Source organism: Synchiropus splendidus, chromosome 4 (assembly GCF_027744825.2).
Source record: "Synchiropus splendidus isolate RoL2022-P1 chromosome 4, RoL_Sspl_1.0, whole genome shotgun sequence".
NCBI lineage: Eukaryota > Metazoa > Chordata > Actinopteri > Syngnathiformes > Callionymidae > Synchiropus > Synchiropus splendidus.
Window position 1 is genome coordinate 8,786,465 of NC_071337.1, and position 25,247 is coordinate 8,811,711.

Sequence of the window (25,247 nt, forward strand, 5' to 3'; positions counted from 1 at the left end):
AGCACACTTCAGAGCTGTGTTCAAAAATGTCTTTACTCGCAGAAAATAACTTCAACCGGAACATAGAATGATGATAAAGCTGAATATGGAGCCTTTCTTCTGACTAAACATTATTACATCATGCACTCAGTGCTTTTCTTTCAGGAGCATAGGAAATATGATGAAACCACCAAGTAGACAGTAGAATTCACAGCAACAAACTGGTCTTCTTCAAAATGTTGTAGAAGGACTGCGAGATGATGTTTCACATGTTGACACTGGCTGTGGATCTCATCTAATCTAGTCTAGATGTTCATTATAGTAATAGCTAGAGATTAGTGATGGATACTGTCGATGAGCTTTTGTGACACAGTATTGAAGGGTTGGTAAGGTTTCGTGAAACGGATATATAGATAAATAGATAGATGGATAGTTTATTAGAGAAATTCCCATTTCCATCAGCATGACAGGTGGAAACATAAGAGCAAGTAAAAAACAATAGTACAAATAAAGCTAAGAAAAAAAGCAAAATAAACAAACAACAACAGTCCAGCATGTGAATGTGAGAGTGTGTCACGAAATAAAGTGCATGTGTGTCTATGGTGTGAGCGTGTTGTGAGTCCGGAGTGTATTTGTCCATTTTATCGTCCTCCCTGAAAGATGTTGAAGAGTCGAATGGTGTGAGGGAGGAACGATCTCCTCAGTCTGTCCGTGGAGCAGGACAGATGTGGTCGATATTTGAATTCCTAGCCACTTTTAAGTCTTCTGACTTTTTTATATTTTTATTTTTTCAGGAAACGGAGAGAGGAGGTGGACCCTCTTCCAGTGACATAGGTTGAGAGAGTGTTTCGTGGTAAGTCAGCGAAAACCCAAGTCAGACAACAGGCCTGAAAACTCCCAACACAAGTTACATTAACTCATAGTCTGTGGAATTAGTTATTCAGAATTTATTTTACAAACAAAATGTGTTTAAAGCTACAAAACTGAATAAACATTTTGGTGTTTTTAGGGTTGGCCTTTCAGACATTTGCAAATGTTTGATAATGGGTTGCCTGCTATGAAATATTCGAGATATTCGAGCAAGAATTCTTCCAGACAATCTAAGAAGACTTTCACCAAAAAGTGCCATCGTTTTGAGATTATTCAAAATTCAGAAACCATCTGGAGTCTATTTTCATTTCTAATGATTGGTTTGCGTGCCGATTTTGTCTTCATATTGGATGCAACCCAAGGCGAACAGTGTTTACAAACAGCTGTGTTTCTGCATGACATGCCAAACTCGGAAAATCCAAACCTTGCCAGGCCATTTGGCAGGGATTGGTTGAACACAACCATGTCAGAATCTTGGGTAATCTGAATATAATGTTGCACATTAGAGCTCAGTATATTACAACATCAATTAACCAGACAGCAGCGGGATGTCACGAAGTAGCCGCCGTAGCCCGACCTCAAATCCAAACAGATGTGAAGGCATTGCTTTTGACACCTCACTCAGGCTTTCTTCCTGCTTCAGGCTGCATATTATGAATATCCCGGCTCCTTGCTGAGAAGCAACATCATTTCTCACTGTTGCCACTGTCAAATCTCATGAGAGTGTCATGAGTGGAAATGAGAGTGCTCTCGTAACGGCGGGCGTAAAGGCTGAAGATCTGTCTCACTGGGTGGTTTCATGTTGAAGTGTGTGCTATTAGAAATAGAGTGGATTGAAAAGACATCCCGCATGATCAAGCTTATTTCCTCTCTTGTTTCACACCACCCGTCTCATCTTCAAAGCTCCAAGCAATAAGCACAAACTGCAATTACACAGCAAACACTTTTTATACACCTTAACTTTTAAATTTGGTTTGAACCAAATTCAACATGGCTTCCTTTTTTCAGCATGGCACAATTAGTTTTGCAATTTTTCAAATATATTTTGTTGTGTATTTGTTGTTTGACATTCATGGAAATATTGACTTTTTATTTTACTTTATTTTATATTATGGTTTTGGAAATAAGTTGCATCACACCAATCGCTCTTGAATTACAATCATTATGTGTGTTGGATCGAGGTGTCCCAGCATGCATTGCAGTACTGAGAAGCTGGACTGACCTCCAGCTTGTTTAGATTTTTTATTTACCTCTCAACCATTACCATCTTATTTTATTCTGTGGTTAAGTCACGTGGTGGGAGAACCAGGTATCGCAGCCATCTGTGGAATTCGTGGCTTTACTTGCAACATAGCTCAGATGGTATAGCGGTCGACCTGCGACTGAGCGGTGGCTGGTTCGATCCCTGTTCCTGACGTGTTTGTGTCGTTGTGTCCCTTAGCAAGACACATAACCCTGGTTTGCTCCTGACGGTTCCGATGCGTCACAGCCTAGTGCCGTGTGTGTGAATGGGTGACTTAGTGTGAAGCACTTTGGTTGCTGGATAAGCATGGAAAGCGCGACACAAGTAAGAGCCATTTACCATTTTAACTTTAGTAAATTGGAGGGGAGTTTAAGACTCTTTATTTTAGACAAAAGGAGTCCAAGTTTTTCTAATAGCAATAAAGATCTGCAACTATATGAGGTCTTACGTTTTCCGAATCCTCTCTAAGATTACATGGTGTTTTTGAAGACTGTCTGCTGGACAAAAAAATTGTAAATGCTTGAATGGTGGAGTGATATAGACTAGACAGAGGTGAAACAAGCTCTGCACTGACAAAATTCTGGCAACTTCTGTTAAAATCTGGCGACACAACAGATTCCACGGCTCGCTGCCGGGTCGGCTGGTGACTGAACAGGAGCGGTTCAACACATTTAAATTATATTTGAGTTTCTGACCCATGTGTGGCACGTTTCCTCTTTATTTCATCATTTCTTTGTTGTCCAAGTTGTCAAGTTAAGCAAGGCCAGTTCCGAAACATCGTCATGGCGACGCTTCAGAACAAAGTGTCCTCCAAAGTCATTCAGCATCCAATGTTTCGGTTCTTTACAAATGTGGAGAGCAAGAATAAAATTGCAGTGTTCAACCAAACTGAGAGCCTTGTGTTTATATGATATAATGGAAAATGTATTTATTTATTTTTTACGTAAAAAATATTCATCATCTAAACATTAACATTCTATGGCAAACATGTATGTAAATGTATCTTGACTGTTTTATGCAATAATAAATAAGTACATAAATAAAATAGCAATTATCCAAATATCCATATCGGATATTCTGTATTATCTAGTATTCGGCCAATCGTTTTAAATCGTAATAACCTCGGCTACAAATGTATTCCTAGTTATTTCGAATGAAAAAAAAATCTGAAAAAAAATCAACAGCAATAGCTTGAATCTGATGCCAGTTTGTTCTGCCTTGGGCGTCTTTGTAGGTTTTTCCATTCGGGAGTTTGCTCTAGCCGAGGCACCAGGTGGCTGATGGCCACCCCTAAAACCACCACCAGCTCCCCATCGCCTCTGTTCCAACCAACGGCAGCCGAGAGGTTCAGGAGGCCTTGAGAAGACAGAACTATAAACCACTTGTGCAATGGCAGCTTGCCCTTTGCTCTGCTCCAGCTCCTCAGCTCCATATTTCAGTTGTGTGGAAAAGGTTAACTTAGATGTGATTTCATTATGTCGGTGCTCTCTGCTTCCATGTGGTCATCACAGGGTTTCGAAGGTGTCTCCATTCACTTATATGGCTCGCAAATCCCTCTGCATTCGGAAGTAGCTATAAATCTTGAAAGACAATCTTCCATAAAGTTTTGCCGTTGAAACTACTTTCAGGTGACTGTGGTGGCAACATGCGTTGTTATTGTTCATTTGACAGCACGTTTTAGAGCTGGTGGGTACAAAGGAGCTTTGAAAACTGACTTGGTGTTTGTCTTTTCCCCGAGCAAGACAAGTCGTATCAAAGGGGAAAAGCAAAACCAAACAAACATACAAGTGTACTACAGGTCAGACAAAAAAAATGCACAAGCCTTGACTTGCAATAGCGAGCTTGAAAGCTCCTCGCCACCATCTGCACCTGTAAACACCTGTCTTCTCTACTCCTCCACCACCGTCTTTTCTGAACCCTTTTTACGCAGCTTTTTTTTCTCTTGCAGAGGATTTCCACACTCACAATAAATAGGTGGAGGATTTACTCCGACATCATCCCTGACACCTCTGTGGTATTGATTTAATGTTGCTCTGCATTGCGAGTGTTTAAAATTTCATTTACACGACCCGGCTGATTCAATATCATAATGATCTCCCGGAAGCGGCGATGGCTATGGGGTGCACATGCATCACCTGAAGACGACACCTTTATGGCTTTCTAATACTGATGACACCGTAAATCCGCTAATTGCAGGTATGCAGTGGCAATCTGCATAAAGTGAGTATGTGTGAGTGCGTGCACGCCTGGGTGCGCTTGTGAGCGAATAGGGAGAAAGACTGTGTGTCTTTTGTATCGCCGGGGGATGAAATATGCATACTGAATTTAACGGCCAGCCAGAGACGGGTTATGTATGCGACAAATACTCGCGAGAGTGAGTGAGTGAGAGGTGAATCTTTTCATTCCAAAACATCTTCATAATAGACTTTATGAATTCTGAAATAAGGTGGGCAGTTGTCCAATATCAAACACACAAAAATAACAGTAAAATAAAACGTAAAAACATTATACATTAAAATAAAAAGTTGTTTTTTAAAAGGGGAATAAAGTATAAGCACCAGTTGCTTCAAGCAATATTCAGATTGAGGGATTTACATGCATTTTTTTTTGGGAGGAGAGAACGCCAAACTAGATGTTCACCACCCTATAGCCAACTTATGAAGTTTTTCCATGTACACATTGCTTCTTCATTTTGCCCATTCCAAAGATATGACTGTTTGTGGCTGTTTTATGGCTCACTCTGTCTCTAACTTCTACATGTATGTGATGTAATTCAATACACATTTAACATTTAAAGTGTGACCACAATAGGCTTTTAGTAGTGATTGGTAGATGATGTTCCATGACACAGTTTTGAAGAGTTTCATGAAACAATATCCTGATTTTCAGCTCTAAAATGTTTGTACTTGGGTGACAAATTCAGTGAAACCTCACATCAATTCTAAACCAAGAGCGCCATCTAGTGGCCTCTGAAAATCAGGACACTGTTTCATTAACCCTGCAATACCGTTTCATGATACCTCATCGAGACACCATTACCTTTTAGCTAGAGAGACGTGAAACTGAGAAAAAAGATGAGGTTTCATGACAGAATTGAAGGGTTGATGAGGTTTCATGAAACAGTGTCCTGATTTTCACTGTTTCACTGTTTCATAAACCCTGTTTCATGACTCCCATTACTACTGTATAGTGTCCTGATCGCAGTGCCTTCATCCTGGTTTCCATGGAGAGGGTGTTTCTTGTCAGTTATTTCGCTAAATTAAATCAATTTTATTTCCCAATTCATGCCACAACTTTGCCATCGTGGCGACCATTTTTGTTTTTTGGCGAGATCATCTGGTTTCCCACATCTTTGGTTGTATGACACAGCAAGTTATTGGTGGGATATCTGATTTTATTTTATTTTATTAACAGCACTTTATTTCAACGCACTTTCCGAATTGGTGGAACCTCCACTGACCATGGCAATAAATTCTGTTCTGATTCTGATAGTGAACAAATATAAAATTGGGATACCATGACTCAAGATCTTATCTTAAAGTCTGCCGAAAATCATGGGGAAGCCTCAATCCCTCACGCGAACTTCCTTTACATTGGAGCGAGATGCAAAAGACACACAAGAGTCAGCCAATAATAAAGCGAGGACTCACCTCTCGGCGCATGGCACAGTGAACGGTGATGATGACAAAACCCTGGACTGAGTCGAAAACAGCAAATAGGACCTGGCGAGGAAAAAAAAAAAAAAAAGAAAGAGCATGAGTTCCTGATCATGAGTGAAACGTTCGAAAATCTACATTTGTTTCCACTAAAAGCACCTGCCGATAGTCACCCTTAATGTCCATTAATAAAACCCCCCAAAACCCAAAAGGCTTCTTTGCACATATTAACTTTTATTGTTGCCTTTATTTTGTACGTCTGTCAGTCTTTGCCATCTGTCGCCGCCCGATCTACACGTTTAGCTGTCCAATTTCACGTAAAATCCTTCATTAAATCACACGTCTTCATACTGCGCTGCATCTGGGAACTGCTCCATCTGCAGCATGTAAAGACTAAGAGCATTTGAGGACAGGTGCACCAGAGTTGAAAGAAGTACTGTGCATTTATTAGTTTTATTTACAAGGAAAAGTCAGCGCTTCCAGGGAACAAGTGCATGATGCTGTATGGGAGACAACTCATGCATAAATAATGAACAAAAATAAATAAATAGAACCATTGAAAGTTAAACCTCAGATGGCTGACAATAACACTGTTTTTTTTTTCTTTTCTTTTACAGACAGTTCTTATTTATTTTAATATCATTATTTTTCAATACACAAAAATGTTAATGGGTGTTTAGTAATGCAGAAAATGTAGTCTGAGTGGTGGATAGATTCTGGAGCGTACTTTTACAATGATAACTTATGTGACACGGAGTCCGGATTTCAAGAAAAAATAAAAAATGGAATTGTTCTTCATGACTAATCGGCTGTTGAGTTGAGATCAAGAAGATTCAAGGAAAAATACAGAAAACCCATCAGAGGATTGAAGTGGAAGCTGAGGAGGCATTTCCCTTCGGAAGTTTTTATTTAGTTTTTTATCACAAGTCTTTAGGACTTGCCTATAAATGGAGTTTATTGAACCGAATTATGCCATTGAGATGGAGAATCTTTTTCCAGTGGGGCCCAAAAGCATTTAGTATTTGACACAGCCGAGCAGGAAACTGCTTCACAACACGTCCAGAAACTGTAGCAATACGCTGGAAATTTGAAACAAGTTTAATTGAAATTGCCTAACCCGCTTCTTGGGACCATCTTTATTGCATCCAGAAGCTAAAGAGGCGAAATGCATGAATAAAAAAAATGTCCTTGTCATTCATACAATCAAAGGTGTGGTGTGGAGGTGTTGCTCTATCGTGCATTCATCTCCTCTACTTCAGTTGAAGTCACACCCCCAAAATAGGTTTCACACATTTACATTTTAAAGGCGACTCGTAGCTCAAGCTCTGAAACCCAAATGGAGAATTCAAGTAAACACATAGGTCAAGAGATTCCAACAGTATTAGGGGCCAAAACGTGGATAGCTGTTCTGTGGTGATGTATCACGAAACAGTAATGCTGGGTCGATGAAGCAGTCCCTTGTTTCATCAACTTTCAGAGGCCACCAGATGGCGCTCCTGGTTTAGACATTAAGTTTTACTGAATTGGTTGTTCAAAAATTCCAAACATTCTACAGCAGACTGCGCCATCTGGTGGCCTCTGACAATCACGACACTGAGTCGTGAAACCTCTTTTTCACCAAATCGTAATAAGAAGAAGGTTTTGTTTTTGTTTTTTTTATCAGTCGCCTGCTCTGAATGATACAGTGTGTTACCATCAGGAAAAGGACAGCACATTTTTGAATATACATGACTGTCTGGGAAATAAATGAATAAATAAATCCTCTTTATGATTCATAACCAAGTCGATCATGATTCCAAAATCAGTCCAGTTGCAGCACTGCTAGCTTAGTTGCAAACACCTTCACAGTCAGGACCTTTACACAGCTTCAGACCAACTGAATGCTCATGAGGAAATGCTAAATACGTTTTGCTGTTAAAGAAAATAAATCGTATCAAAACTAAACAAGTAAACTTGGGAGCAAGATGAATCAGAAGAGCCCAACTTTCCTTCGGACCTCCAACACATGTCATGGCGACACACTAAACAACAGAACACCTCCCAGTCTCACCACACAGCGCAGAGAAGAGTTGCGCTTTTAGGGTCTTGATGCAACTGACAGCGCTAATAAGAGCAGTCACAACAGCATTCAGGTCTGGATATGAAGCCTCTTCGCTTGTAATTAGTGCGGGTATATTTCTGAGCTGTAGTCAAACAACGTTTTATTCAAACTGACTGAATGTATTATTATAATAGGTCCGTGTATCTTTCGCTAATTCAATTCCAGTGTTGAAAATTGTGTGATTTCCTGCACTTTTTTTCCCTTGTTTCGCGAGAAACAAAATAGCAAAAATACAGTAAGAGAGCAAATGTATGATGGACATCCGACCATGTTGACAAAAAAAACTATTAATGTAACATATAAAAAATAAATAAGGTAGATAAGGGAGGCATTAAAACCATGGCTGGTTACTGATGTTTACTTTTAGGCATGGGATGTGTTATGTCGGTAACTATAAGCCGAAGACGGTTTTGCTCCATAGTCAACAAAGGCTCAAATTCATCTTAGGCCTCATGATGCATGGAATGCACCACATGGAGTGGAGCGGTCCCAAGTGCGTATGGTTTATCAGTTCGTGGGTAAGAAAATATTCAGTTCAATTTAGCACTTTTTTCTTTTTTTTTTTTTTTGTCATAAACATTTCATGGAATCTGTTAAAACGTTCATTCAATGTGTTTATTTATTTATTTTATTTTTATTTCACTAATTTTCTTCTTTTTTTTTTCAGTTTAATACTAGAATTGAATGAATGTATAATGCACAATCCAAAGTTAATGCTTTTGCAAGTCATCCAACTACATCTTGAAAATGTTTATTTACGCTGGAGGAACCAAAATCTTAAAGTTCGGTTTCTAACTTTATCTGCAGGTGACTTCTGGCTCTGTCCTTGAGTTTGGTGCTCTTTCTACACTTCATCCAAAATCATTGGTTTTCAGGAGAGAAATGTATGGCTCTGCTTTAAACATCACGGGCAGCAGTTTCTCTGTTGTTAAGTCGCTGTTCTTATTCTCCGACATTGTTATTTCGCCAGTGGGTTGCCCCGGCAGCTTTATATGGCAGATTTATATGCCGGACTCAAAGCACAGAGACTCCACCACCAATCCCTAATCCAACCATATTTGGATTGATCGGCGCAAACCTAGTCGCCTCATCGCTCTCTCACCAACTGATGTGCAACCACTGACATGACCCTAAACTCCGCGATTTATCCTGGTGGGACCAGGTGTGCTTTCCACTGGAGTGTATCTGTTCATCGGATGAATCACCTGGAACAATGTGGAGCGGCGATCAGTTATGGCGAGCACAGCTGACATCCAGGTGAGCGCTAACAGTGGAAGAACCACACAGGAACTCCACAGGGAGGCCCTGTCGAGAGAGAGAGAGAAAGTCGACAAAAAGGGAATGGAAGAGAGGGAAGATAGGAGAAGAAGCAAGAGGTTCAGTATCAACACGCTCGCTACATCACTTGGTGCAAACACACACACACACATCTGGGATGTAGGATCGTCGGTGGGTAATTCCAAGTTGAATGGCGAGCTGAGGTTTGTGTCAGACTCAATAATTCAACGGAGGAGTGGAAGATGATGTGTAATCATGTATACAGAGACGGACGGACAATTGCCCACAATTACACGGTTGATGAACACTAAGTGCCAGACGGGTGAGAAGAGCAAAAGTGAGGGGAGGAAACATCGCGGGTGTTTTGACTAGTCGTGAAACGGAGGGGTCACTGAAGTATAGACGCCGATGTCCAAGATGCTCAAGATGCTATTGACTGAAGTGGTGAGTTATATACCACTCATGATGGTTTCACAAATGAATACAAGTAGGAATTATTATTATTATTTTTTTTTTTTATTCATATTAATTCACGAAAGAGTTTAACTTCAGTATACTTATGTCTCACTTCCACACTTTGGTTCCCGTGTTCCCTAAACACTCAGTAGATGTGGTTTCATAACATACTATTGAAGGGTTAATGAGGCTTCATGAAACAGTGTCCATATTTTCAGAGGCCACCAGATGGTGCTGTCAATTGTAAAATATTTGGACTTGAACAACTACTTACTACTCACATCATTTCTAAACCAAGAGCGCCATCTAGTGGCCTAAGAAAACTAGGACACTGTTTCATCAACCCTCCAATGCTGTTTCATGATACCTCATCTACGCATCAAGACTGAATACAACTGGGATATACTGCGCACATAGATACTCGCAAATCTATTTTCTTACATCTACGACTGGTCGAATAACCCAGAGATAAAATGAAGAAAAATAAATAAATAAAATACATTATGATGACGCAAATACAGCGAGTAAACATTTTGCTTTACCGATCAAAAAAAGTGTGCTGCTTTTCAGTTGAAGTTTGGACTTCAGGCTATTTTGATGGAAGAGGAGAAACCAAGCAAAAATTTGACACCTCAGCAAACTAGATTTTTATGACCGATTGACAGGAGGTTATGATGGGGGCACGTTTTGTTTCACTTAAAACACTTTTTAATAGTAATACAACTCATTATTAACAAAATAGTTGAGCCACATGACATACACTGGTAAGCAGAGAGTCAACATGCATATATCACATTTTTTTTTTTTTTTTTTTTTTTAATACGCTCCATTACCCGCTGTTCCAAAACTCACTAAATATTGTCTGACATGGGTCAGGCTTGCTTTTCATGACCCGCGGAAATATTCTTTGGATCAAAACAGCACCTAATTAAACTGCAGCAGCTTGCATTCCAGGTGCTTTTGTCTCATTTCAAATTGTACTTTGTTTTTTTTCTTTTTCTTCCCTTGCCTGCCAGAGAAGTCTGAATGTCATCCTGCATAATTAACAAACAACTAGAGATTAAAAAGATGTGGGAGAGGAAGAGAGAGACGAAGAGAAAGAGACAGAGAAGCGAGCTTGAAAGATGAAGATGGACTAACATGGCGCTGCTGGCGGTCGAGCTGGACATAGCAGTACTCGAGATCACGCCGCACTTGGAGCATTTCAGGAGCAGTCGGCTACGCGCCTCCGGTGGGACACTTTTTCGGCAGTTATAGCAACAAGTGAATGCGAACAGATGGAAAAATCGTGTGGGATGAAAGAAAAAAAAAAAGAGTGTGACAAGGTGAGGGGGGTGAGGGGAAAGAAAAGAGGGGTGGGGAAGAAAAGAAAAGTCAAATTAAAATCAGATCGTAAATAAAGTGACAGCAGTGAAACAGAGTGAGTGAAAGCAAGTCCAGTGAGAGACAGACACGTTACAGCAGCCACGTGGATTAACAGATTACAACGACAAACATGAAATACATCTATAATCTCGTCGCAGAGCAAGAAAATATCGTGATAAATGTGTGTCGTGCGTCCCCTCTGCGTGCGGCTCCGCCATAGGTAGGACAACTTTTCACGTCATTATTAACAACACAGACGGGGTGAAGCGACGTGTGTGCTTGTAGACATATTAAGCAAACTGCAAGTGACGCTACATTAGTGTCGCAGCGCAGCGTAGCCTCACACCTCATTGCCTTAGTGGCAGCCATCCTCTCAGCTTCATAAGGAAATACATTACACTAATGATAGAGTGGCCTTTGAGCAACAACCAAGTGTGGCTCAATCCATTCTTAGCACCCACTTTTATCCTGGTTTTAGTCTTATTTTATTAACTAAGAATAAATAAATTGTTCTGTTGACCTTTATAGACCTTCAAAACATTCATACTGCATGCATAAAACAGCGTCCTCTTTTTCATAGCCCTCTAGATGGCACTTTACAGTCTTTGACTTGGAACCACTAGTGACCTGCTGACCTCTGAAAATGAGGGCACACTTCCATGAAACCCATAGTACATTTTTAAACCACCATTGTACTCTGTTTTGTGGTGTTGAAAAGATGAAAGACGTGGTTTTGAAACAATACATTTTTTCCCACTGAAATGAAGAACGTGCTTACAAAAGCGAATATACTAATTGAATGTGTTCAGAGAGAGAGGAAAAGAAGCCTATATATGTTGCAGTTACTGTGTAAGCAACAACACATTTCTTTGACGTGAAAAACATTACTGGATAAACAAGACCTGAGACACAAAACTGGCTTCCTGTAAATGTATTAAAAAAAAATGTAGTGAGTATACGTGCACTTGCCTGTCAAGGCGTTTTGGTTGTGACGCATTTAGCAAAAATGTATAGGTTAAACTATATGATAGACTCACATGAGGTGGATATATGTTGAGTACAGGCCACTTTAGTGAGACTTCAGAGTCGAGAAAATAGAGACAAAACAAAACCAAAAACATGTTGACCAATTTTGCGAAGATTTGGAAGACGCTTCAAGCCTCAATACTTATGAGATATTTTTGGAAAATGTCTTTCGTCTAAGAGTTCATGCCTGGCGGAGAGGAAAATGTGTCTAATGCAGCACAAGGGAAGTCAGTTTATCCACTTAAAAGAAAACAAAAAAAAGGCAAATGAATGAGTGGACTGCACTTGATAAGAGTTATTGCCGCCTGTGTGTAGCTGCGTGGGAGTTGGTTAGGAAGCGAACTCACCCCGCTCGCTGCTTTTTAGACTTGTCTGATATGCCCTCTCGAGACATGAGCTTGTTAAACACAACAATCCCGATGAGCATATTCACCTGAAACACACAAAGAGAACAATCAGAACCGGGTCAGGCTGAAGTCATCTCACTTACAGTCGTTCGTCTTTGAAATCGACGGCATCATTCACAATTCTTTCACTGCACCAAACACAAATTAAAACCTTTATATTATAACAGGGATTGTTCTAATACAAGAGGTGAGGAGAAACTACCTAGGGAGGAGAATGTAACCTGACGGTTAACTAAGTGCAGTGTATTGTTAGCTACTGTATTCACCGGAGAGTGAAGAACCTAGGAAAACATAAGTGTTTTAAGACGTTGCAGCTAACAGGAGAGAATTGGAAAAACTATGACGCCTGATAATATTTTCTTCTGCTGTTGTCAAAGTAGGTTAACATGTTCCATTTACAGTAATTTTGGAACATAATCGGCTTGAATACTTAACACCCCAATGAGCATCAATGACTCATTGCACTATATTAAGCTTTTTTGTGTTTTAGTTGTGGTGTACAGGGTGAGTGGGATCAAACGTTCCTTGAATGTATATTGGTTACACCAAGCTAGAGGTCACAATGATCCTACATCTAGGAGTGATTTGGCTAATTCGACGTTGTACTTGTTCGGACTTCAGGTTTCCTGACGTTAGGAAATACAAGCATAGGCGACCAACTGCTCTGGATCAAAACGCCCATGGACTTGATGGAAATAATTCTCTCCTGAAACATTTCAGTTTTTACCAGAGTTGGAATGCGATTAAAACCAAATGTAGTTGAGTAGTTTTCATAATAAATAATAAGCAATTAATCGCATTTTCATATTTCACACCAGAATGTGCAGTTTTAAGTTGAACATGTAGAACACTTTGCTGCATTACATGATACTGTAGTTGGACAGACATGTCAAGGATGCTGCAGAGCTGGTGATACTGGAGTGAGTGCAATGGTGTTTCCACAAAATGAAACTAATGAAAATTAAAAAAATAAAAATAAATAAAAAAAGAAATTTTTGGTTCACACTTGCAGTCAATACATCAACTAGCACTTCAAGGCGGCAGTTATGGAAGGTATAACTGCATACAACTTCATCAATACAAACAATTTTGATGTTGCTCTGATGGTGGGCGGGTAATAGTCGAGTAAAAAAGAAAGAACAAACAAGTACATCTTAAAGGTTTCATCTGTGAAGCCGCATTACATCCAGTTTTACAGCCACTTTTGTCACAGGAGAAACCCTTGAAGTGGATTTGCACAGTGGACAAACAAGTCATATGAACCTAATAAAAAAAGCATCCCATGAAATACTTAAAAAAACAAGATGTTCTTTAAAGTGTGGTGTTTGACTTCCAGTAGATCAGTAAGCATGGCGGAGTCTTCAGTGTCCAGACTTATCTTGTAAAATCTGTATCACTGGGTCACTAAAGAGCAGCTGCTGAGAGGCTTATATACAGTATTCTCATTAGTACGGGATTCCGGGATGAGATATAATCGTCCCCCTACACTTGGAGCTAAGCTTTCGTAATTGGTCAGGTGGTGCATAAACTGTTATTCATTCATATGTTAGCTGAAGAAACTGTAAAGTAGTGACATATAACATACTGTTTATCAGAAACAACACGCAATTCTTTCTTCTTTAACTTTACTTTTGCTGTTCGATGCTACTGTGCGATGCAATCCTGCCTCTTTTCAAGGTCTGAAGCTCAATGTCAGAGTTTATTCACGGTCTGTCGCAAAGGTTAGCTCCTGGCAGGCAAAATAAATATATAAATAAGAGTAATCCCCCGGCTCCAAGACATGGCAAAGAAAGATTAGAGTGGAAGTGGAAGCTTTTCATTTGGATGTATCTACGGGACATCTGGCAGATTTGACTATTTACTGAAATCTCCCTCTCTTGTCTACTTCACTCTAAGCGCTACGTCTCCGTCTCTAACAGCTAGCGACAACGTGCCAGATTGTGTATTGTCAAGCTAGTCAAGACATGGGCCATGTGAGTCAGCGTCATCCTGTTCTGCTATCTGCCCGAGGCTGGGTTCATTAATTAGAGACGAGTCTTTCGGGAGGGTCTGTGTTTCTCTGACCGACCCCCCAATCTCATTACAGCTGTTTGTCGGAAGGGGCCTCGGCAACAACACGGGGGAGCCAGGGACCATCACTCCGGAGCAGGCGTGTGGAGAATACGTTGAGGAATGAAGGGTAGAGGGAAAACAATACCCTTCCTATTTTGAGGAAAAAATAATGTGGAGAGAAGGGTTGCCAGTCCGCGGCAGGGAACGCACTTGCGCACGTACACATGCAGCCATCATGAAACATCTGTAGGATGTTGGAGTTTCGGAGGGAACTGGAGCTTCAGGAAAAAACACACACTCCACTCATAAAGCAGCCAGGTTTGCTCCAGTCCAAGTGTTGCTTCAAGCGACCTTCTCCCTGTCAGGCTGCGGCACTAACCAACAGTCCAGCTCTCATCAGCGACTTTAACTTTGATGATCAAAGTGCTTGGAAGAGCGAGTGTGTGCCTCAGGTTTGGGAGCTGTGCATGAAAGCAAACTCAGGGGTCAATCTGGAACTTCTTAAAAAGGTCAAACACATACAGCCAGCGGAGCAATAGAAGCAAGAGAGAGATGAGCTTTGCAGAAAAAGAAAGAGTGTTTTGAGGCAGACTTACCAAGACAATGACTGCAGCCGGTCCAACAAAGGCATAAAGCAAACCGCCCTCTAAGGACAACCAGCAGCTGAAGACAGGACCATAGAAATGAGTGAGGAAAACAGACATTGGACTCATGTGTTGCTTCTGTTCACCACTTCTCCTCCCTTTTGCAGAAGGATGGTGGGAAAGATGTTCTTTGGGTGAGTGCCTTCTCTGTAGCACCCTCAGTGGCTATCAAAATTTATTACCAATCCAAAGCAAATGCCCAAATTGCCAATGACGTTGTGACATTTCATTCTGTCTAAAGGACATTAAGCTTAATGAATTTCAATGTGTCCTTTGGTGACAATATTGGGGGCAATATTTGCCTTTGTTGTAACAGTACTTAAATACAGTCTTCATAATAAATACATTTTTTTAAAGAAAAATAAAAAAATAAAAAAAAATAATATATATATATATATATATATATATATATATATATATATATATATATATATATATATATATATATATATATAGCTGCACAGAAGTTTTGTGTATTCTTGTTGAAAAAAGCTCAAGTTTTCCCTTCAGGATAAGTTCCCTTTACATATACATTGTAATACAGAATATTAAATTGCAAAGTAGGTATACTGTGCCTCTGTTCCCTGCAGTGATAACTGAAATGGTTCTGTTCAAAATCACCACAAATGATACGTACTAGCTCGCTGTTCCGTAACCTCGAGCCCTGGTGAAACCGACGGATACTGCTACCACTAGAGCTGGAAGACCTGCAGTAAAAAAAGAAAAAGAAAAATTGCATCGTGAAGTTAGAACAGGGAGACGATGACAGAAGATTCCAAAGTTTGTCACTGTTGAAGAATGTCATGGCCGGCTTTTATTTGTGGTTTTATTTCAACTCTCACTGTAACCACTGTGTCCGTGGGACCTTCACGCAGGGTGTAGCGGGTTCAGGATGTGTTGAAATAAAACCAAAAATAAATACATGACAAATAAATCCTAAAGGCTGATTATGACACAGAATTAAACAAGAATTATAACATACTAAGAATGTGCCCTGGAACAGTTTGCCTGGCTATATGATATCGGTACTGTTGAAGGAGATTTATTTATTTATTGTGATAACTGAATCTCTAGCTACACATCAAAATACTATTAAGCAAATTCAATATTTGCATTTCTGAAGTTATAATTCAAGAGGTAACCAGAGCCAATAGGGGTAACTCATTGAAGAAACCCAGTGACGATTATACAGACTGAATGCTTTGTTTTGAGTGTCCACCACACCATTTTTTTTCACCATAATGAGTGTTTGGTAGACCTTGGCTGCTGCTGCCGGCCTTGAAAAACAAACTTAATCCACTGAGACTTTGCAGTGATCTTTTGGAAAGACATCAATGTGCCCGTCTTCATCACTGACAAAAACAAAAGCAGTGGAGAAGCATTGCCATGAAGTCCAACAGCGCAGTGGTGAAGGTATTTATCCAGGGCGGCCTGTCTTTCAGAACACCATCCATGATGTTCCTCCCAATAAAAGCACGTAAAAACACAATAGAGGGATCCATAAAAAATGGAATTTGACTCATGCTCTAAAAACTGTTTTTTGTTATTGTGGTGTTTAAATTCCAGTGTTGATTAATATCTTATTTGGTTATGTTTATTTATTTATTTTTATTATTCATATTTTTAAACATTTAGCAATGGCTTCTTTTCCATCAACATATTGAGAAACTTCCATGACCAGGAATTCATCTCTCTGGGCAGATACCAGACGGCACTCTATGCTTCGTCGTCTTTGAACAAATATTTCAATGAAACCTCATATCATTTTTACACCGATAACACAGCTAACCGAGCACTGGAAATATGGACAGTTTTTTCAAATAACCTCATCCGGCTTGAACAATAAAATCAAAACTCAGATAAAAACGTGTTTTGCGAACAAGGCATTTGTTTGAGTGTGGAACACGCTGTGTCCCTCAAGCAAAGAACAGTGGTGCATCGAGTTTTTCCATTGTATTTTTGCTTGTGTCTCATTTGAAAAGTTGAAATATTTCTTTTTAGTGGTGAAGGTATTTATCCAGGACCATTTATCCATGATGATCCTCCCAGTGAAAGCATGTAAAAGCACAATAGAAGGATCCATAAAAATGGAATTTGACTCATCCTCTAAAAACTGGTTTTTGTTTTTGTGGTGTTTAAATTCCAGTGTTGTTTAATATGTTATTTGGTTATGTTTATTTATTTATTTTTATTATTAATATTTTCAATGGCTTCTTTTCCATCAACATTTTGAGAAACTTCCATGACCAGGAACTCATCTCTTTGGGCCGATACCAGATGGCACTCTATGCTCCGTCATCTTTGTCTTTGAAGAAATATTGAAACCTCACATCATTTTTACACCGATAACACCGCTAACCGAGCACTGGAAATGAGGACAGTTTTTCTTGAATAATGTCATCCAGCCCGAACAATGACATCAAAACTCAGACAAAAATGTGTTTCGCGAACAAGGCATTTGTTTGAGTGTGGAAAAAAACTGTGTCCCTCCAGCGAAGCATAGCAGTGCATTGCTAACTGGGAAGGTTTTTTCCATAGTATTTTTGCGTGTGTGTTATTTGAAAAGTTTTAGTGGTGAAGGTATTTAGCACAATAGCACAATAGGAGGATCTACATATATATATATATATATATATATATATATATATATATATATATATATATATATATATATATATATATATATATATATATATATAATTTTTTGTTATTACAGTATTTAAATTTCAGCGTTGTTTAATATATTTTTTGGTTATGTTTAATTCAAGTAGCATGACGATGACCTTGGTACAAGCTCGTGCACGTGTGATAGTGGGTGTCAGGCCCCTTGCGAATGAGCAACTGTCAGTTCATAAACCAACCAAGAACAGCTAAATCTGGTCAGCAAGCCTTATATTCCTCAGATAAATCAGGCTAATGTGCAATATGTGTCATACAGAGCCAAAAAAAGGGAGGAAATATACTGGCTCCGTAATGAGTTCGGCTCTGATATATTCGCACAATTAACAAAGCTGTGATTATGGCGGCAAATTAAAAGCAATTTGAGAAATTCACATTAGCACCAGAGATGGTGGGAAGCCAGGGCTGCCCACTAAATACGCAACGCAGAGTTAACCTGCCATTTCTGCGGACTCAGTTATGGTCTTCTGATTCCATTAGATCAGGACAGACTGATCATTATGGAAAGGATGCAACGCTGTGACTTTTACTTGGTGAGTGCGACATGTGCTTCTGCTTTCAGGGTATTCTCCTCACACAAAACAGTGTCTCTCAAGTAGTGTTCGCACGGTCATTCAAAGACTGCTGTGAGAGACATTCCGTCTCCTTTCTATCAGGTAAGGGCATCAGTGACTCGGCTGATTGGACCAGGGGAATCAATATCAAGTGAAATGAATTGAGGTGTGTGAGGAGATGTGTTGCGGCGGGTGGTCTGCTTGTTATTTTCAGGGATATCTCAAAGCATCTTGTACAGATCATATCGCCGGTTTTCATTGTCTTCTAACATCGGTTGCTTAAGGTTAACCAGAATTGAAAAGGTGGCATTTAAGGAGGATGATGAGGACAAAGGCGTCATGGTTCGTGCTTTTACTTTGTCACTTCCTGTGTTCCGGTTCCTTGTTTCCCTGTTTACTCTCTCACCCCCTCTGGCTTCATGGCAGCGCAGCTGGTTCTCATTCCACAGATTGCCTCTGCTGAGATTTATACACCTGGAGAACCAGCATGTGCTGCCAGATGATCGTCTTTTTTTCTCATGGTACGTTCTCTCTCGAATGCTCCGTTCGCTTGTGACCCTGTTTATCTCTCTGTTTTGCTCTGCGTTCTGTCACCTTTGTCTCTCTTCTCACTCTGTCTAGCTCTCCTATCGCTTGCTCCATGTCATTAGCTCTGCACGAGCTTCCTCGAGTGTTTGTGCTACTCGCTACTTTAGTTCAGCCTGTGTGGTGTGTGTTTTCACCTCTACCGAGCGTCGTTAGTTTTGTATTAGCCTTGTCAGAGTTATATCCGAGTGCATAGTTTTCTGTTGTCCCTGTTTGCAGCGCTGTGTATCTCACGCCTGTTTTCTGCTTTAGGTTTTTTCCTCTCCCTTCGTGTGTTGTCCTCCACGCTCCGCTTCTGGTGTCATCGCCTTCAGTTTAGATTCCTGTCTGTGTATTATTTTGTGTTTATTGTAATGAATCTTATGGTTAACAGAACTCTCGCTTTGTCCGAGCCCTGAGTTTCATCTGCTCTTGGGTCACCTTAGTTTAGCAGTCATGACAGAAGGTCTTTTAATGCCAATGCCGCCGAGGGGTGATTTATTCCTGTTATTTGCAGCAAATTTGTATGTAAAAACTTCATAATAATTCCATATGTGCCATGACAGTTTCGATCATTTTTATAGCAGCACAAACGGAGCTCTAGTGGGCACCCCATCTATCTAAATAGGCTATTACTGCTTTGCAAGGTTTCTTCATGGCATTGGATTTCTCAACCGCAGAAGTAAAAAAAAAAACAATTTACTTTCCATACAGTAATATACAGGCAATATTCAAATAAAGACAATTCTGCATGCACTTAAGTGATGGTAGGGCGTAATTGAATGGACATTATGCTCAAAGAAATGCCACAAAAAGATGTGCTACTCATTCTTTGTGATTGCAAAAAGCACTGGAAAATATTTAATAATACTTTGTTTATATGTAACCATAGAAGTGTGCGCCAGTTATTCATCTCCCCATGAGTTATTTCGAAATGAGTAACAGGACGATACCATATGCAATACTGTTTGAGGGAAAATGGAAAAGTAACTTCACAAAACCATACAAAAGACAAAACACGTAAAATAAATAAGAAAAAAATTATAATAATTTAACTGTCATTGGTCATGCAATTTAATTATTTCGGGCATGTAAATTCTGGACTCCATTTTAACACAAATTCCTCAAAGTCCCACAAGTCAAATCATGGTGTTCATTCTACTACGGTTCATGATGACTATAGCCACCAGTTGTGCTAAGTGCTTAAGGGCTCCAGCACAACAGAGACTGACTGGTATATGACACCTATTTCCAAAAAGTGTAGTGGGAGAGATTCACTTCAAACTTGGAATAAAGGACACACAAATTCAGAGACTTGTGAGTCATCATGATTATGCCAAAAAAGCTAACTGCCAGTGATGGGTAGACTAGGTGTTCTAAGACAGTATTGCAGGGTTGATGAAAAAACTAGTAGAAAAATCTTGAACACAAAACTATATATAGTGGTCTATCATTCCGCTTAATAGGTGTTATTTATACAAGATCTATTTTCACTCTACCTCATAATGATAGTCCTTATTTTAATGCTCAAGCACTCCCACAGGTGTTCAAATGTACTGCAGATTTGACTTTTTTTTTTTCCCACCCCTCAATCTTAATCCCCAAATCATAAATGAATACAAAAAACACGAGGAATGTCGACTGTAAACCTGGTAAAAAAGTCAGAAACTAAACTTGGTCTAAATGTCATTGGCATCACTTAGTGACAGTTAAATAACTGTAGGGAATAGGTGACTGTGATCCCTCTCTCCTCGCGCACCCTTACATCCACCCTCAGTGTTTCCAGACACACAAATATGAACGTTTCTCGGCAACCGTTTTTTTTTTTTGTTTTATTTTTTTGTGTCTTAGCTTTCACAGGCTTTAGGGTTTAGAAATGATGTCAGGCTTCAGTGAAGTGGTTGAACAAGTCGAAACATTTTAGAGTAGACAGTGCCACCTGTTGGCCACTATACATCATAGCACTGTTTCATGAAACCTTCTCCACCCTTCATGAAACCTCATCTGCCAATCATTACAATGGAAGAAACTATCGAATGTTCGGGGGCAGGGGTGTCAGCGATAATGGAAAAAAGTAAAGTAAAAAAAAATGACGGATGAAAGGATGATGTCCGAAAATATAAAAAACAACACCGGTAGCCCAGCACTGGAAATGAAACATTTTTTTCAAATAAACTAATCCGGCCCAAACAATAAAAACAAAACGAGAACTCAGACAAAATGTGTTTCGCGAACAAGGCATTTGTTTAACGGTGGAACAAACTGTGTTCCTCCAGCAAAGAACACCGGTGCATTGCTGACTGGGATGAGTTTTTTCATTGTACTTTTGCTTGTGTCTCATTTGAAAAGTTGAAATATTTCTTTTAAATTTCCAAAAATAAAAATGAGGAGGAGGGCCACACATGGTTTTCCTTCAACTCTAGTGAGTTTACTTCCTTATATGAAGTGAGAGATATAACCCATCATGCACATATGACAACGGTTGCACTGTTTAGTGAAATATCTCTGCAGGGATGACTTGGTACCTACCCCAGCCCAGGCACAGAAAACGCTTGCGAATGAGTCGTGACCTCATTTTGCCAATGACTGCCAGGTAGGACTGCCATGCCTCTGTCAGCACCCAGCAGAAGGACGCCAAGAAGAAGAAATGCAGGAAGGCAGCAATCACAGTGCATAGGCCCTGCAGAGGAAGGTAGTTGGAGGAGACACACAACAGAAAGTACATAAATAAAGTTTGGTGAATACATCATGAATCACTGCTACGGGGCAAATGTGAATCCACTGTGATGTGGACTTTCTAGAAACTGTTCTTTACTCTTTGCCATTGCTGTGGAAGTTGGAAGGGAAAAAGGGAATCGACTGTGTGGATCGATGCTGCGCAAGCAAGAGTGCTTACTCAGAACATAATGAAACTTGAGATGCTTTATTTGTTATCTCTGCAGTATTCAATTGTTTTACTTACGGGGCCCCGCGACATTCAGTTTATTACTTCTGACACAGTGCTAAGGATGGCCGCAGCAATACCGTATCAAACTGCAGGTGTTCACGCGGCCAAAGAACTTTCAGTGAGAGAAGAAAACTCACCTTGTTCAGCGTTTGAGATTGTCCCACCAAGATCAGTAAATTAGAGGCCAGAATGGAGAGGCAAAAATTAACCAAAATAATCGATCTTTCTGAGCGGATGTACCTGGGGGAAGGAAAAGAACAGACAACGGATTGTAAGAGAAATTCAAATCAAATAGTTTTGAATATGAATTAGCCGAAAAAAAACAACTTACATACGCTGAAGAAAATAACTTAACAAATCATAACATCCTGTTCTTCTTCACATTGCATCATAAAAAAATGGTTATAACTTCTATTTTTTGGATAAAAAGTACATAAATAAATTTAACAAAGTGTCAAGTCCCTGTGGTGTGTTTATCTTTTACTGAGCACAAACCTTAGCCTAATCCTCATGAAGATTAAGTTAATCCGCAAAATGATAGCTCTCAAAAAGGTGGACAAATACGTACCTCCAGAAGGCAATATATATGAGAAGCATGATAAACAAGGCTGAGCAGGAGACACCACAGCCCACCATAAGTGGCACCGAAGGCATACTTGTGGGACCCATGTCCTGATGAAGGAAGAGAAAGCAAACATGAAAAACAGATATGGAATATGTTTTCCCCAAAAAAGTGCTCAGTATGAGCAGTGTTACTGACACAGAGACTATTCTATTTCAGCATGAAATCTGTACATCTAAATGTGGCTCAGTTGGGAAAAGATCAAGCTGTGAAAAAAAGCAGAGTTTCCTCTATACCTCTTCCCCTGCTGTGCTTTAATCGTGACTAGACTTTCGGAACATCTGCAACTTACTTTGACTACACTTCTGTGTCAATTGTAGAAACTACGAAGCTGAAGAAGTGATTGAAGATTTACACGCACACATTACACAGGCATACATTTTATATTACAAGTCGTACGGAAGCCAACATATGGCCTGAATTTATGGGAAAACTTTATGGTAGTAATGAGGCGAAGGAGAAAGCTAAGTATGGTCAACACATGGAGACAAACGTAAAGGAAGAAACTTGGAAAAAAATATACAGATTAAGTACATCTATTATTTAATATATTATTTAGTTGCTATCTTAGTCTCCATCTCCAAAGAGCCAATATTTGCCCACAAATATTGCTGTCAAGGGTCGTGATTCGGACATGAACTATTCTGAATCGATCCATAAATGTCAGATGTTTTAAAAGTATAATAGAAGTAAAAAGCAGAACTCAATAGAGGGGTCACCTGAACACTATACAGGGCAGCTGTAAACAAGCGTGGCTGACCGCGAGATCTGTCCGTCTCAACTTTCGTTCTGATGCCACACAACCCGACGGTGATGAAGACATTATCAGCCACTGTTTTGATTCGCTTTTTCAATGAATAGCAGAACAACCCCAATCTCACACGTTCATCAAACTCCGCCCTTGTGAGGAGCACCGTAACGAGAAAAGTGTGCACACCCGCAAAATCCGAATAAAAATGAAAAAACTTTTTTTTTTCTTTTCATTCAGAATTTACATGTGTGTGTTGGCTCACTTCCAAAATTGTAAAAGCACTTTGCAGCCACAATTTTTTTGGGGGCCTAAAAATGGACACATTTTTTTTTTTTTTTTTTTCTCAAGCAAGCTAATCTGTGATTGATCTTATTGACTGTGTTATTGTTTCAGAACCATAACATTTTCTTTTTGTTTCTCTTCCCCCCCCCCAAAAAAAACAGCCATTTTGACCCGAGCAATTGATAAAAAAATTCTTATTTTGCTATATATTCAAGGATACACAGGTTGCTTAGATGTAACTTTGGTGTCAACCCATATTTAAAGGACACTGTTCATATTAATAAGCACTATATCCACCACTGGCATGAATGCCTTAAGAGAGACACTAAATATATGATGCAGAGTTTGAATGGGATTTGGATTTTAGAGTATAATGAAAGAAGTAAATAAACACATGCACAGAGAGAGCAGATTACAAAGCGTGAGTCTGGCGCTGCAGAATACGGCCAGGATCCCCTGGGCAGCTTGGCTAGCATGTGATGGAGAAGATAGCTATTTTCAGCTCAGGAGGTTTAACCTACTTATCTCGTCTCACTGACATTCCTCCTCCCTCCACACTCCTACCTATCATGCCATCTACCCCTCCTCTTCTCTCTTTCTCACTACGGCTCCCGCTCTTCACTGCGCTTCCTTATCATACCAGCAACAGTTCTCAGCTATTCACTTTAGCCATTAGTGCATGTCCTTTACCAACCCCCACCGCTCCCTCCTCCCTTGCTTTTCCAAGAAGTTGGAGTGCGCAGTGCTTCCTTATCCATCCTTGTTTGGCGTTCCAAGTAAATGATTACCCAATCACGAGGTTCAACAAAGGTATCACAGTATTACCGACTACAATTCCTTGTCAGGCAGGGATAATTCAATTCTGTTTTGGAAACAAAGTCTATTTTTATTATTTATCACAGAGCAAAACATGGCCGAACACTGGATTCCCTAGCAAACATTCTGCATAATGACTATTTTACAACTAAATCTACATTTATTTTAATAATTAAACTTCTTTCTGCAAAGAAATAAAGTGAATTATCAACTGAAATTTTTGCACAGCAACTGTAATAAGGCTCCATGAATACAATGTAGTGAGAACATGACATCAAAACGTCGGCATGTTTTTGTCTTCTTACTCACCTCTGTCTCCTCAACAGCACCGCCACTATGCTTCAACCATGACTCCATTGTTGTAGCTGTAGCGGCTGCAGTGAGTGACAGGTGATCTGGCGCGTGCCAGGTTGGAAGAAACCATCCAGATCATGGGGAAATTTTTTTTTCTTAAGTTAATTCAATTTAACATCCCTTTATATATTAATGTATTGTTCATTTCTATTTTCGTTGGAGAGTAAATGAGTATTTGCTGTTTATTTGATCTGTTTGTGTTGGATTTATAGTACAACAGCTACACACACACAATTGCATCAGCATTGCGTGTGTTCGCTGTTGAGAATATTTTATTTTTAAAACTGAATATTCCATTTTTTTTTCTGAAGTTAATGTCTCACCTTCATTAAACTGTTCTTTACACAACTTGCACAAACCTGCTGTGTTATGTGTTTGAGCCTTACAGTAAACCATGCCAAGACTTGAGCAACGCTTCAGAAAGCGAATTTATACTGTAGATATGAACATGAAAGCAGAGGAACCTTTACTGCCGACAATAATGCGGCGGAGATAAAAACTCAGAACGATTCACCCGAGGTAAGAAATGACAAATCGACTTTTTCAAAGCCAATACTTCCTCCAACTTTTAATCCCGCCATCCCCTTGAGAACCATGGAAA

The 25,247-nt window shown here is 39.7% G+C and overlaps 1 protein-coding gene across 21 annotated transcripts in view; it reads right to left on the reverse strand.

Moving 5' to 3' along the window:
- Positions 1-25,247, reverse strand: part of adgrb2 (adhesion G protein-coupled receptor B2) — a 222,921-nt gene that overhangs the window by 28,324 nt on the left and 169,350 nt on the right. For 20 of the 21 annotated variants that reach the window (XR_008414306.1, XR_008414307.1, XM_053861371.1 and 17 more), the window contains 9 exons: positions 22,390-22,493; positions 21,959-22,061; positions 21,404-21,554; positions 15,715-15,784; positions 15,030-15,096; positions 12,322-12,407; positions 10,724-10,822; positions 9,055-9,154; positions 5,743-5,814 (listed from right to left, as the gene is read on the reverse strand). Coding sequence is in view for 19 of the 21 variants with exons in the window: in XM_053861371.1 (XP_053717346.1) it covers positions 5,743-5,814; positions 9,055-9,154; positions 10,724-10,822; positions 12,322-12,407; positions 15,030-15,096; positions 15,715-15,784; positions 21,404-21,554; positions 21,959-22,061; positions 22,390-22,493 (852 nt within the window). In the remaining 2 variants the exon portion in view is untranslated. The remainder of the gene's footprint in view (positions 1-5,742; positions 5,815-9,054; positions 9,155-10,723; positions 10,823-12,321; positions 12,408-15,029; positions 15,097-15,714; positions 15,785-21,403; positions 21,555-21,958; positions 22,062-22,389; positions 22,494-25,247) is intronic. The other variant, XM_053861365.1, reaches the window with a different exon arrangement.